The sequence below is a fragment of the Pistacia vera genome, unplaced genomic scaffold (assembly GCF_008641045.1).
Source record: "Pistacia vera cultivar Batoury unplaced genomic scaffold, PisVer_v2 Contig656, whole genome shotgun sequence".
Taxonomy (NCBI): domain Eukaryota; kingdom Viridiplantae; phylum Streptophyta; class Magnoliopsida; order Sapindales; family Anacardiaceae; genus Pistacia; species Pistacia vera.
The window spans coordinates 136,494-148,840 of NW_022196508.1; the positions used below are offsets into that span (position 1 = coordinate 136,494).

Consider the following 12,347-nt stretch of genomic DNA (forward strand, 5'->3'; position numbering starts at 1 on the left):
GAGAAATGGTTTATGTTTTTGCTCTTATGGATCGTTTGTGAAGGATTTATTGCTAGCAAAAACATCTTGTGGGTAAAATCTAAGCAATTCAATGGCTTATTAAGACAAATTTTTCCTTTGATTATGTTACTCATGTTAATGTGATATGTCTGTTTGTGTGAACTTGGTCTCCGGGCTAGTTTACTTACACTCTTGCTTTTTTCACCGGGCTAGTTTACATACACTCTTGCTTTTTTTCACCATCAAGAGGGCTCTAATTTGAGAGACTATATGAATCTATGAGATCCTACTACTTGAGAAACTTTATTAGTTGATGCTCACAATTTTTTTTTTTTTTTCTGTGTTTGGGTTAGCTTGTACATACCTTAACTAATTTTTGGGGCCCTTCACAAATTTTTTTTTTTTTTTTTGTGACCAAAAGTGTCTAGGTCAGCTTACGTGCACTTTAACTAATCCTTAGAGACACTGGAACAATCAGTTGGGTATGAACTCCAATGACCACCCTTATTAGCAACTGTGGAGACTCGAACTCAATAGACTATATTAGATCATCTTCTTGCTCTTTTACTCTCGAGAGGACTCGAACTTAGGACTTCATATTAGATCTTTTTATTACTCTTTTATTATCAAGGAGACTCGAACTTGAGAGACTATATTAAATTCTCCTTTGCTCTTTTACCATCATGCCACCCAATGATGGTTTATTAGAAAATCTAATTTCATCCATCCATTATCGTCTTTTAACTTTAAATAATGCTATGTTTACAACTTAATCACACAATCAGGTAAAAAACATAAAACACATTAGTTATTTTATATGAATTTTGTAAAACTTTTGTTCATTTGTATGTCGTCAGTTGTACATAAAACATATTAGTTATTTTACATGAATTTTATAAAACTTTTGTTCATTTGGATGTCGATAATTGTAACTGTAACATTATCCTTTATCTTTTTTAATACCTTTAATAAATTGCTTATAATAGTATCTTTATGTATTTCGATTATCTTTAAGTAAAAACTTAAAATTATTTTATAAAATTTTTGTCTACTTCTATGTCGGCAGTTGTAACTGTAACATTATCCTTTAACTTTTTTAATACCTTTAATAAATTGCTGATATTATTAGTATCTTTATGCATATCGATTATCTTTAAGTAAGATCTTAAAATTAAGATAGGGGAATTGGGTTTGAATATCCATAAGATCATCTTATTGGATTCAAAGGGATAAGAGATCATGAAACTTGGACTAGAGAGTAGAGGTATGAGGTATCAAGTGAGGAATGGTTGAAGTACTTAAACCCTTTTTTGACCATGGAAAGATCCAATAATTTAGATCAGCGGCCATACTATTTCACTATCAAATATCAATGAAATGTCGGCAACACGTGTAGCTCATCGACCCATTTAAATATTAAATCAATCCAATCTGACGGTTGATGTAGAACCAAATATTAGGCCCACCATTAAAAATCTCCCAACAAACAATTATGTTAATCGAAACGTCGTCGTTTCGAGCCCAGATGTCTCAGTATAAAACCCACCTCCATCGTCATCTAGATTATAACCAGTGAACTTTACCGAAAGGAATCTGAAACGATGCCTTACTATCGCGATGAAGACGATGTCCACGACTTCGACGAGTACGATCCCACCCCTTATGGTGGAGGTTATGACATGCAGGTGACGTACGGGCGACCATTGCCGCCGTCCGATGAGACTTGCCACCCATCATCGTCGGAGTCCGATGGGAACTTCGACTACGCTCGTCCCCAGTTCTCTTCTCACGCCGAGCCTTCAGCCTACGCTGACGAGGCTCTGGCCACTGAGTACAGCTCCTATGGCAGTGCCAAGCCTCGACCCGGATCCGCTTTTGGAGGTGAGGAAGGGTATGGAGGAAGACCTCAGCCACCGAGACCCGAAGTTGGATCTGGGTATGGCCAGAGACCGGAATTTGAGAAGCCCGCATCCGAGTATGGATCTGGGTATGGCAAGACTGATTATCCACCACCTGAAATTCAATATCCACCACCTGAAACTCAGTATCCACCACCTGAAACTCAATATGGATCTGGGCCTGGCCGTGTACAGCATGAATCCGGATATGGAGGAAGGCCCGAGTCTGAATATGGATACGGCCGGAAACCAGAATATGAATCTGGATATGGCCGTAAACCCGAGTACGAGTCATCAGAGTACGGTCGGAAACCGGAATACGAATCTGGGTATGGTCGGAAACCCGAGTATGAGTCAGAGTACGGAAGGAAGCCGGAGTACGAATCTGGATACGGCGGGAAACCGGAATTCGAGCCTGAGTATGGCCGGAAACCGGAATTCGAGCCTGAGTATGGCCGTAAACCCGAGTTCGAATCTGGGTATGGCCGGAAACCTGAATTTGAATCTGGGTATGGCCGGAAACCTGAATTCGAGTCCGGGTATGGTGGGCAATCGGAGTATGAATCTGGGTATGAGAGAAAACAAGAATACGGGTCCGGTAATGGCGCAAAGAGTGAGTCCGCATATGGTGGACAGTCAACTTTTGATCCCGGATATGAGAGGAAGCCGAGTTATGAGAGATCAGAGGAAGATGAAGGGTACAGGAAGCCCAGTTATGGCTACGAGGGGCGTCGTAAGGATGATGATGATGATGAGCATGGTGGTGGCTTCCGCAAGATGAAAGTAAGCCCTTGATTCTTTATTATGGGTGTATTTTTATTCAATTTTTTTTTGAAGTTCACATTATGCTAATGAACACATACTAGGTTAATGCAAGTTAATTAATTTATGATGCTGAGAGGAATTTGTGTTATATGTTGATGGAGATAATAGCAGTTGTTGATGTTAGAATTAGATTGGAATGAAGTGAAATGGGTGGCCTTTTGCATAGTGGAAACAATTCCTCCTGTTGTATGTATCTCACTGCTATATTGGGAATCGGTTTTTTAATTTAGAAGTGCTTTGAGGAATCAAGTAAGTATTCAAGTGATGGATGTTACATTTGTGATGAATTAAATAAGTGAGTTAAGTATTAGAATTGCAGTACAAACACTTTCTTTCGGTGATGAAATGTTCAGCTACTTGAAGGTCTCGTAACTTTGATACAGAAAGACTTGAGTTGATTTCGTGTCTTGTGTGTATCACAAGGGGCTGGTTTATTTGCATAGTATCCGGATTATGCTACTCCACTTAGAATTAGGTGACTGAATGGCTCATAAACACGGTTGTGTGTGCAAATGTAGTTATAGTGTTATGCATTCTGAAAATTGGAAGAAGAATAGGAAATTTTTGGTATCCATGTTGCATTGGTTGAAGATGGAATTTTATTCCTGAATTCTGAACACTCTGAAATTTGTAGGCTGATGACAGTGACGATGATGATGACGAGAAGAAGAAGCATCGCTTCAAGCACCACCACCACAGGCACCATGACGATGAATGATAAAAATGCTAGTTGTGTTGTGAATGGGATTCATGCCATAGTTTGCTACTAAATAAAGGGTCGAGGCATGTCTTCCTCGTGTGGTTCTTCTAGACCCTACAGATGCATTTCCATATAAACTATGTGCTTGTGTTTGTGTGTGCTCATGTGCTCTGCCGGTGTTTGTGATGCTTAATAAAATACTCCCACACCCAAACGTCCCAGTACCAATCACCCTCGAGCCTGCAAAACCATAACAAACAAAACATTATACATTATACCCAAAAAAATCCAATTTTGTTCAACGTTCAGAAACCCAAAACGTGGCACCAAAATCCGTGCACCCATTAAACCTGGTGGTGTTCTATCTTGGTGGCGTGTTGTTCCAATGAGGATGTAGATTCGGGAAAGAGCCGCGAGTGTAATGAAGTTCTTGGTTTTGGGGACGTAGACAGGTTGATTATAAATCCCGGTGAACACGAATGATGGCGACAATTGTTGCCGAGTGGCACCATATCAATAGCCTCCTGCACCGTCTTGTAGTCCCCGGAGCCGTCTTGCGCCACCGTCACCACACAAGACGCCATTATTGATTGCGGAGAAGAAACGCAGAAAGATAAAAAGGTTTTTTTTCGTGAGTTTATGTCAACTGATGTAATGTAAGATTATTGCTGGCGTTGTTAAAGAGTTGAGTTGTCCAAAGGGAGAATCTTGAAGTGGGTTTTTGTTGTTTGTTATGAGCTTGCCTGTATTGTTTTAAGAGGATGGAGAAGAGGTTATTGTAGTGGTGTCCTCTCTTTTGGTTTCCATGTGGCTCAAACTCAATCAATCAGGGAAATGGGGGAAGACAAGGGATGAGGAGAAATGGTTTATGTTTTTGCTCTTATGGATCGTTTGGAAGGATTTATTGCTAGCAAAAACATCTTGTGGGTAAAATCTAAGCAATTCAATGGCTTATTAAGAAAAATTTTTCCTTTGATTATGTTACTCATGTTATAATGTGTGTGCGCGTGTGTGGTGTTCAGGCTCAGTTTACATACACTTTTGCTTTTTTCACCATTAAGAGGACTCAAATTTGAGAGACTATTGAGTCTATGAAATCACTACTTGAGAAACTTTATTAGTTGATGCTCACAATTTTTTTTTTTTTTTTTCTGTGTTTGGTTAGCTGTACACACTTAACTAATTTGGGGCCCTTCACAATTTTTTTTTTTTTTGTGAAAGTGTCTAGGTCAGCTTACGTGCACTTTAACTAATCCTTGAGACACTGGAACAATCCGATTGGGTATGACTCCAATGACCACCCTTATTAACAACTGTGGAGACTCGAACTCAATAGACTATATTAGATCATCTTCTTGCTCTTACCCTCGAACTTAGGACTCTTTTATACTCTTTTATCATCAAGGAGACTCGAACTTGAGAGACATATTAATTCTCCTTTTTCTTTTACCATCATGCCACAATGGTGGTTTATTAGAAAATCTAATTTCATCCATCCATTATCGTCTTTTAACTTAAATAATGATGATATTACAACGAATCACACAACCAGGTAAAAAACATAAAAACATTAGTTATTTTATATGAATTTTTAAAAATTTTGTCATTTGTATGTCGGCAGTTGTAACTGCAACATTATCCTTTTAACTTTTTAATATCTTTAATAAATTGCTTATAATAGTATCTTTATGAGTCGTTAATTAAGTAAAAACTTAAAATTATTTTAAATTTTTGTCTATTTTGTATGTGGTAGTGTATTTGTATGTCGACAAACATTATCCTTTAACTTTTTTAATACCTTTAATAAATTGCTGATAATAGTTTGTTAAAAGGGTTATAGTTTATTAGACGTTCATCACATTTCAGTATTAAGTTTGTTTTATTATTTGATATATAGTTTTTTTCATTGTCATGAAATGAAGGACATTTCATGTATTCTCAACACCAAGTAAAAATACTTTGCTAAAACCATGGACTCATATACCTATAATATATTGAATAACATTGAAGTCCAATTAAATTCTATAGGAGAAATTTAAATATATAAATAAATAAAGCAGCATCCGGCATCAAGAAGCATGGCCAATCACTTACAAATATCTAATATAAACAAACACTCATAAAGTCTCTCATAAATTTGACAAACAATAGTTGAAATAGCCAGGCCGAGACTTTGTTCATTGCACACAATTAAGATTTCATTGACATCAATTGTCTGATTATTTTTCTGGGAATCTTCTTTTGCTTGCCGCGTTCAATTATAAACTCTACGCAGAATATGGTACCCTCAGGCACATTTTCTGGGCTAGCCAAGGCCTTTGCGGATTTGGATCGATGAAGTTATGCATCAGAAACTGATCTGCTTCTTCATCTATCAGTTCTCTAGCCCATGTCACACGATTTGCAGAGCAGCTACCAGGCCCGAAACACCTGCAGTTTCGACTGAACTGTCAAAACTCAATTAACAATGACTACCAGGAAAAAAAGAAAGAAAATTGTTTAACAGTATCCTAGTGATCATATGCTCAAAACCTCCATGTCATGTAAAATATATTGCATACTCCAGTACTCGTAGCTCATATGCGAAAAAAATCCCAAAATCTAGAGAGAAAATGGAAAGAAAGATTGTTCTTAAACTTGAAATACCTGTACTCATAAAAGCAAGCACTTCTCTCGTTCTCAGCTTTGCCCCAGTTATGCCAACCTACATGTTTGACACATGCATCTATGTAAGTATGTGCGAAGACCACCCTTCCAAAAGGTCCCCATGGGCGTCCAAGATATGTATACGCTGAACCTCCATTGCCAGTAATCACACATCTGCATTAATGCAATAAATGTTCATGCAGGAAATAGGGAACCATGGTACACATGTACAAAATAACTTAAGACATCTTGGTCAGGCATGATCCTGTTGCATGAGAAAAAATTTATCGGTTGATTTAAATATCAGTAATGATGATGAATTCCGTCAGGATAGAACATTTTTAGGGCCCTAAATAACTTACAGTTTTAGACTGTATAAAGCCCGTGGTGGGATTTTTTCTTAAAAACGAAAAGAGAAAAGAGTTGGCCACACACCTCAAAAACACATAACCAGTTGTCTCCTGAGAGGATTTTCTGCTTTGTGCAGTTATAAAACCTGCTGACTTGCAATGGATATGACAATGCTCTAAGAGAGCAGTACTATTCCCAAAAATGAAATCCACGCTTCCTTCAATATAGCAATCTTTCAGATACTGTTTTCCATAATGTAAGTACAGAGTATCCTGCATGAAAATCGGCAGCAGCTATCTTTTAGCTAGAAGTACAAAACATAATATCCGTCCGAATAATTCCACAAACGAAACGGACTTACTGGCAACCACTGTCTATTGTTGGTTCAAAATACTAAATTAATTTGACTGAACCTGCAAGAAATCACCTATAATTACAACTATCTCATCCAATAACTTTTATTCATCAAAATACAATATCTTCTAAAGATTATTATTTCCTAGGTCATCTTATGCCCAAAGACATCATTGATTCAATCAATAACTAAAATCCCCACCCGTTTTGCTTAAGGAACAAATAATTTTTACATTAAACACGATAAGTTTGTCAAATAATATGAATGAAAACACAAGTTAAATTTGTTTCCTTGTACAAAGGTCTCACAATATAAATCATCCACCAACAAGTTAATTATTTCAAGTTATCCTATCATCTAGATGATACGTTCAAAGAATCAATAACATTGTTACGTATCAATTAGACAAAATGAACTCGACGTTTATAACATACCTGCCACCCAAGAAACCTGCAATTGTAGAAAGCACATCGATCTGCTGTTACTCTGATTGCCACAGCTTGGCCAGAACCCTATAAAATGTAAGATAGAGAATGATAAAGCAAGACTCGAATCATCACAATAACATCAAAGCACTTACAAAAAAATTTACTAAGCATTTTTAATCAACTCTATAAAACCCGAAACAGCCCCCAAAATTTCATGACACAATCTCAAGTGCCCAAAATGCACATATAAACAAGACCAAAACATAAATACAAACAATTACACAACATTTTGAACACATCTAAAACTCCAAACAACAAGTCCCCACATTTCATCCATACCCATTAAACATAAAAAAGAGCAACATATCAAGTCCCAAAATGTCCCATTTCCACCACAAATCAATGAACAAGCATTCAATTGAACAGTGCCTATTAACAAACAGGTAAAAGAACAGAAACTACCTCAGGTGAAGAGTTCTCAAAAGTGATATTCTCAGCAATAAAATCTTCTCCCTCAACTATCACACTCCCACACCCAAACGTCCCAGTACCAATCACCCTCGCAGCCTGCAAAACCATAACAAAACAAACATTATACATTATACCCCAAAAAAATCCAATTTTTGTCAACGTATCAGAAACCCAGATAAGCGTGGCACCAAAAATCCGTGCACCCATTAAACCTGGTGGTGTTCTATCTTGGTGGCAGTGTTGTTCCAAGTGAGGATCGTAGATTCTGGGGAAAGAGCCGCGAGTGTAATGAAGTTCTTGGTTTTGGGGACGTAGACAGGTTGATTATAAATTCCCGGTGATACACGAATGATGGTGCGACAATTGTTGCCGAGTGGCACCATATCAATAGCCTCCTGCACCGTCTTGTAGTCCCCGGAGCCGTCTTGCGCCACCGTCACCACACAAGACGCCATTATTGATTGCGGAGAAGAAACGCAGATCAAGATAAAAAGGTTTTGTTTTTTCGTGAGTTTATGTCAACTGATGTAATGTAAGATTATTGCTGGCGTTGTTAAAGTAGTTTGAGTTGTCCAAAGGGAGAATCTTGAAGTGGGTTTTTGTTGTTTGTTATGATGCTTGCCTGTATTGTTTTAAGAGGATGGAGAAGAGGTTATTGTAGTGGTGTCCTCTCTTTTGGTTTCCATGTGGCTCAAACTCAATCAATCAGGGAAATGGAGGGAAGACAAGGGATCCGAGGAGAAATGGTTTATGTTTTTGCTCTTATGGATCGTTTGCGAAGGATTTATTGCTAGCAAAAACATCTTGTGGGTAAAATCTAAGCAATTCAATGGCTTATTAAGACAAATTTTTCCTTTGATTATGTTACTCATGTTATAATGTGTGTGTGCGCGTGTGTGTGTGTTCAGGCTAGTTTACATACACTTTTGCTTTTTTCACCATTAAGAGGACTCAAATTTGAGAGACTATTCGAGTCTATGAAATCCTACTACTTGAGAAACTTTATTAGTTGATGCTCACAATTTTTTTTTTTTTTTTTCTGTGTTTGGATTAGCTTGTACACACTTTAACTAATTTTTGGGGCCCTTCACAATTTTTTTTTTTTTTACTGAAAGTGTCTAGGCCAGCTTACGTGCACTTTAACTAATCCTTGGAGACACTGGAACAACCGATTGGGTATGAGCTCCAATGACCACCCTTATTAACAACTGTGGAGACTCGAACTCAATAGACTATATTAGATCATCTTCTTGCTCTTTTACCCTCGAACTTAGGACTTCTTTTTATTACTCTTTTATCATCAAGGAGACTCGAACTTGAGAGACCATATTAGATTCTCCTTTATTCTTTTACCATCATGCCATCCAATGGTGGTTTATTAGAAAATCTAATTTCATCCATCCATTATCGTCTTTTAACTTTAAATAATGCTATATTTACAACTGAATCACACAACCAGGTAAAAAACATAAAACACATTAGTTATTTTATATGAATTTTCTAAAAATTTTGTCCATTTGTATGTCGGCAGTTGTAACTGCAACATTATCCTTTTAACTTTTTTAATATCTTTAATAAATTGCTTATAATAGTATCTTTATGCATGTCGATTATATTTAAGTAAAAACTTAAAATTATTTTGTAAAATTTTTGTCTATTTGTATGTTGGTAGTTGTATTTGTATGTCGACAATAACATTATCCTTTAACTTTTTTAATACCTTTAATAAATTGCTGATATTATTAGTATCTTTATGCATATCGATTATCTTTAAGTAAGAACTTAAAATTAAGATAGGGGAATTGGGTTTGAATATCATAAGATCATCTTATTGGATTCAAAGGGATAAGAGATCATGAAACTTGGACTAGAGAGTAGAGGTATGAGGTATCAAGTGAGGAATGGTTGAAGTACTTAAACCCTTTTTTGACCATGGAAAGATCCAATAATTTAGATCAGCGGCCATACTATTTCACTATCAAATATCAATGAAATGTCGGCAACACGTGTAGCTCATCGACCCATTTAAATATTAAATCAATCCAATCTGACGGTTGATGTAGAACCAAATATTAGGCCCACCATTAAAAATCTCCCAACAAACAATTATGTTAATCGAAACGTCGTCGTTTCGAGCCCAGATGTCTCAGTATAAAACCCACCTCCATCGTCATCTAGATTATAACCAGTGAACTTTACCGAAAGGAATCTGAAACGATGCCTTACTATCGCGATGAAGACGATGTCCACGACTTCGACGAGTACGATCCCACCCCTTATGGTGGAGGTTATGACATGCAGGTGACGTACGGGCGACCATTGCCGCCGTCCGATGAGACTTGCCACCCATCATCGTCGGAGTCCGATGGGAACTTCGACTACGCTCGTCCCCAGTTCTCTTCTCACGCCGAGCCTTCAGCCTACGCTGACGAGGCTCTGGCCACTGAGTACAGCTCCTATGGCAGTGCCAAGCCTCGACCCGGATCCGCTTTTGGAGGTGAGGAAGGGTATGGAGGAAGACCTCAGCCACCGAGACCCGAAGTTGGATCTGGGTATGGCCAGAGACCGGAATTTGAGAAGCCCGCATCCGAGTATGGATCTGGGTATGGCAAGACTGATTATCCACCACCTGAAATTCAATATCCACCACCTGAAACTCAGTATCCACCACCTGAAACTCAATATGGATCTGGGCCTGGCCGTGTACAGCATGAATCCGGATATGGAGGAAGGCCCGAGTCTGAATATGGATACGGCCGGAAACCAGAATATGAATCTGGATATGGCCGTAAACCCGAGTACGAGTCATCAGAGTACGGTCGGAAACCGGAATACGAATCTGGGTATGGTCGGAAACCCGAGTATGAGTCAGAGTACGGAAGGAAGCCGGAGTACGAATCTGGATACGGCGGGAAACCGGAATTCGAGCCTGAGTATGGCCGGAAACCGGAATTCGAGCCTGAGTATGGCCGTAAACCCGAGTTCGAATCTGGGTATGGCCGGAAACCTGAATTTGAATCTGGGTATGGCCGGAAACCTGAATTCGAGTCCGGGTATGGTGGGCAATCGGAGTATGAATCTGGGTATGAGAGAAAACAAGAATACGGGTCCGGTAATGGCGCAAAGAGTGAGTCCGCATATGGTGGACAGTCAACTTTTGATCCCGGATATGAGAGGAAGCCGAGTTATGAGAGATCAGAGGAAGATGAAGGGTACAGGAAGCCCAGTTATGGCTACGAGGGGCGTCGTAAGGATGATGATGATGATGAGCATGGTGGTGGCTTCCGCAAGATGAAAGTAAGCCCTTGATTCTTTATTATGGGTGTATTTTTATTCAATTTTTTTTTGAAGTTCACATTATGCTAATGAACACATACTAGGTTAATGCAAGTTAATTAATTTATGATGCTGAGAGGAATTTGTGTTATATGTTGATGGAGATAATAGCAGTTGTTGATGTTAGAATTAGATTGGAATGAAGTGAAATGGGTGGCCTTTTGCATAGTGGAAACAATTCCTCCTGTTGTATGTATCTCACTGCTATATTGGGAATCGGTTTTTTAATTTAGAAGTGCTTTGAGGAATCAAGTAAGTATTCAAGTGATGGATGTTACATTTGTGATGAATTAAATAAGTGAGTTAAGTATTAGAATTGCAGTACAAACACTTTCTTTCGGTGATGAAATGTTCAGCTACTTGAAGGTCTCGTAACTTTGATACAGAAAGACTTGAGTTGATTTCGTGTCTTGTGTGTATCACAAGGGGCTGGTTTATTTGCATAGTATCCGGATTATGCTACTCCACTTAGAATTAGGTGACTGAATGGCTCATAAACACGGTTGTGTGTGCAAATGTAGTTATAGTGTTATGCATTCTGAAAATTGGAAGAAGAATAGGAAATTTTTGGTATCCATGTTGCATTGGTTGAAGATGGAATTTTATTCCTGAATTCTGAACACTCTGAAATTTGTAGGCTGATGACAGTGACGATGATGATGACGAGAAGAAGAAGCATCGCTTCAAGCACCACCACCACAGGCACCATGACGATGAATGATAAAAATGCTAGTTGTGTTGTGAATGGGATTCATGCCATAGTTTGCTACTAAATAAAGGGTCGAGGCATGTCTTCCTCGTGTGGTTCTTCTAGACCCTACAGATGCATTTCCATATAAACTATGTGCTTGTGTTTGTGTGTGCTCATGTGCTCTGCCGGTGTTTGTGATGCTTAATAAAATCTTAAACTTTTGTGTTGGTGTCTTTATATGCTCTGTTTTTAGACTTAAGACGTTTTTTGTCTGGAAATTTGAATGTTTTCTATTCAGAAGATAGTGTTTGTGAAGCTTAATAAAATCTCAAACTTTTGTGTTGCTGTCTTTATATGCTCTGTTTTTAGACTTAAGACGTTTTTTGTCTGGAAATTTGAATGTTATCTATTCAGAAGATATGGATCGTGGCCCTACTGTCAAATCTGCAGGATTCCAAATATATTATATTGGTCTTTTCTGGGTAGATGCCAATTTTGAAGACAAACAGCTGTGAGCCTGAGATGAGTGGGGTTTTGGGATTTTGTAACAATGAACATAGCATTCTCTCATTGAAAAGTGATAATTTTTTTTCCAATTTATACTGTTAGTGAGGCCTTTAAAACTTATAATAGAGTTGATCAATAT

The 12,347-nt window shown here is 38.1% G+C and overlaps 3 protein-coding genes across 3 annotated transcripts; 2 read left to right on the top strand and 1 right to left on the bottom strand.

The window, feature by feature from the left end:
• The first annotated feature begins 1,542 nt into the window (after nucleotides 1-1,542).
• On the top strand, nucleotides 1,543-3,617 carry LOC116112082 (uncharacterized protein At5g39570-like). Its single transcript, XM_031398271.1, has 2 exons — nucleotides 1,543-2,681; nucleotides 3,358-3,617. The coding sequence occupies exons 1-2, from the start codon at nucleotides 1,602-1,604 to the stop codon at nucleotides 3,439-3,441; spliced, it is 1,164 nt and encodes a 387-aa protein (XP_031254131.1). The 5' UTR covers nucleotides 1,543-1,601; the 3' UTR covers nucleotides 3,442-3,617.
• A 1,826-nt stretch (nucleotides 3,618-5,443) lies between these two features.
• Nucleotides 5,444-8,492, bottom strand: LOC116112083 (pectinesterase 31). Its single transcript, XM_031398272.1, has 6 exons — nucleotides 7,887-8,492; nucleotides 7,666-7,770; nucleotides 7,210-7,287; nucleotides 6,505-6,692; nucleotides 6,070-6,243; nucleotides 5,444-5,853 (listed from the first exon to the last, which is right to left on the bottom strand). Exons 1-6 carry the CDS (start codon nucleotides 8,127-8,129, stop codon nucleotides 5,691-5,693), a joined length of 951 nt encoding a protein of 316 aa, XP_031254132.1. The 5' UTR covers nucleotides 8,130-8,492; the 3' UTR covers nucleotides 5,444-5,690.
• Nucleotides 8,493-9,832: 1,340 nt separating this feature from the next.
• On the top strand, nucleotides 9,833-12,054 carry LOC116112081 (uncharacterized protein At5g39570). The gene is made up of 2 exons (XM_031398270.1): nucleotides 9,833-10,971; nucleotides 11,648-12,054. Exons 1-2 carry the CDS (start codon nucleotides 9,892-9,894, stop codon nucleotides 11,729-11,731), a joined length of 1,164 nt encoding a protein of 387 aa, XP_031254130.1. The 5' UTR covers nucleotides 9,833-9,891; the 3' UTR covers nucleotides 11,732-12,054.
• Nucleotides 12,055-12,347: the final 293 nt, after the last annotated feature.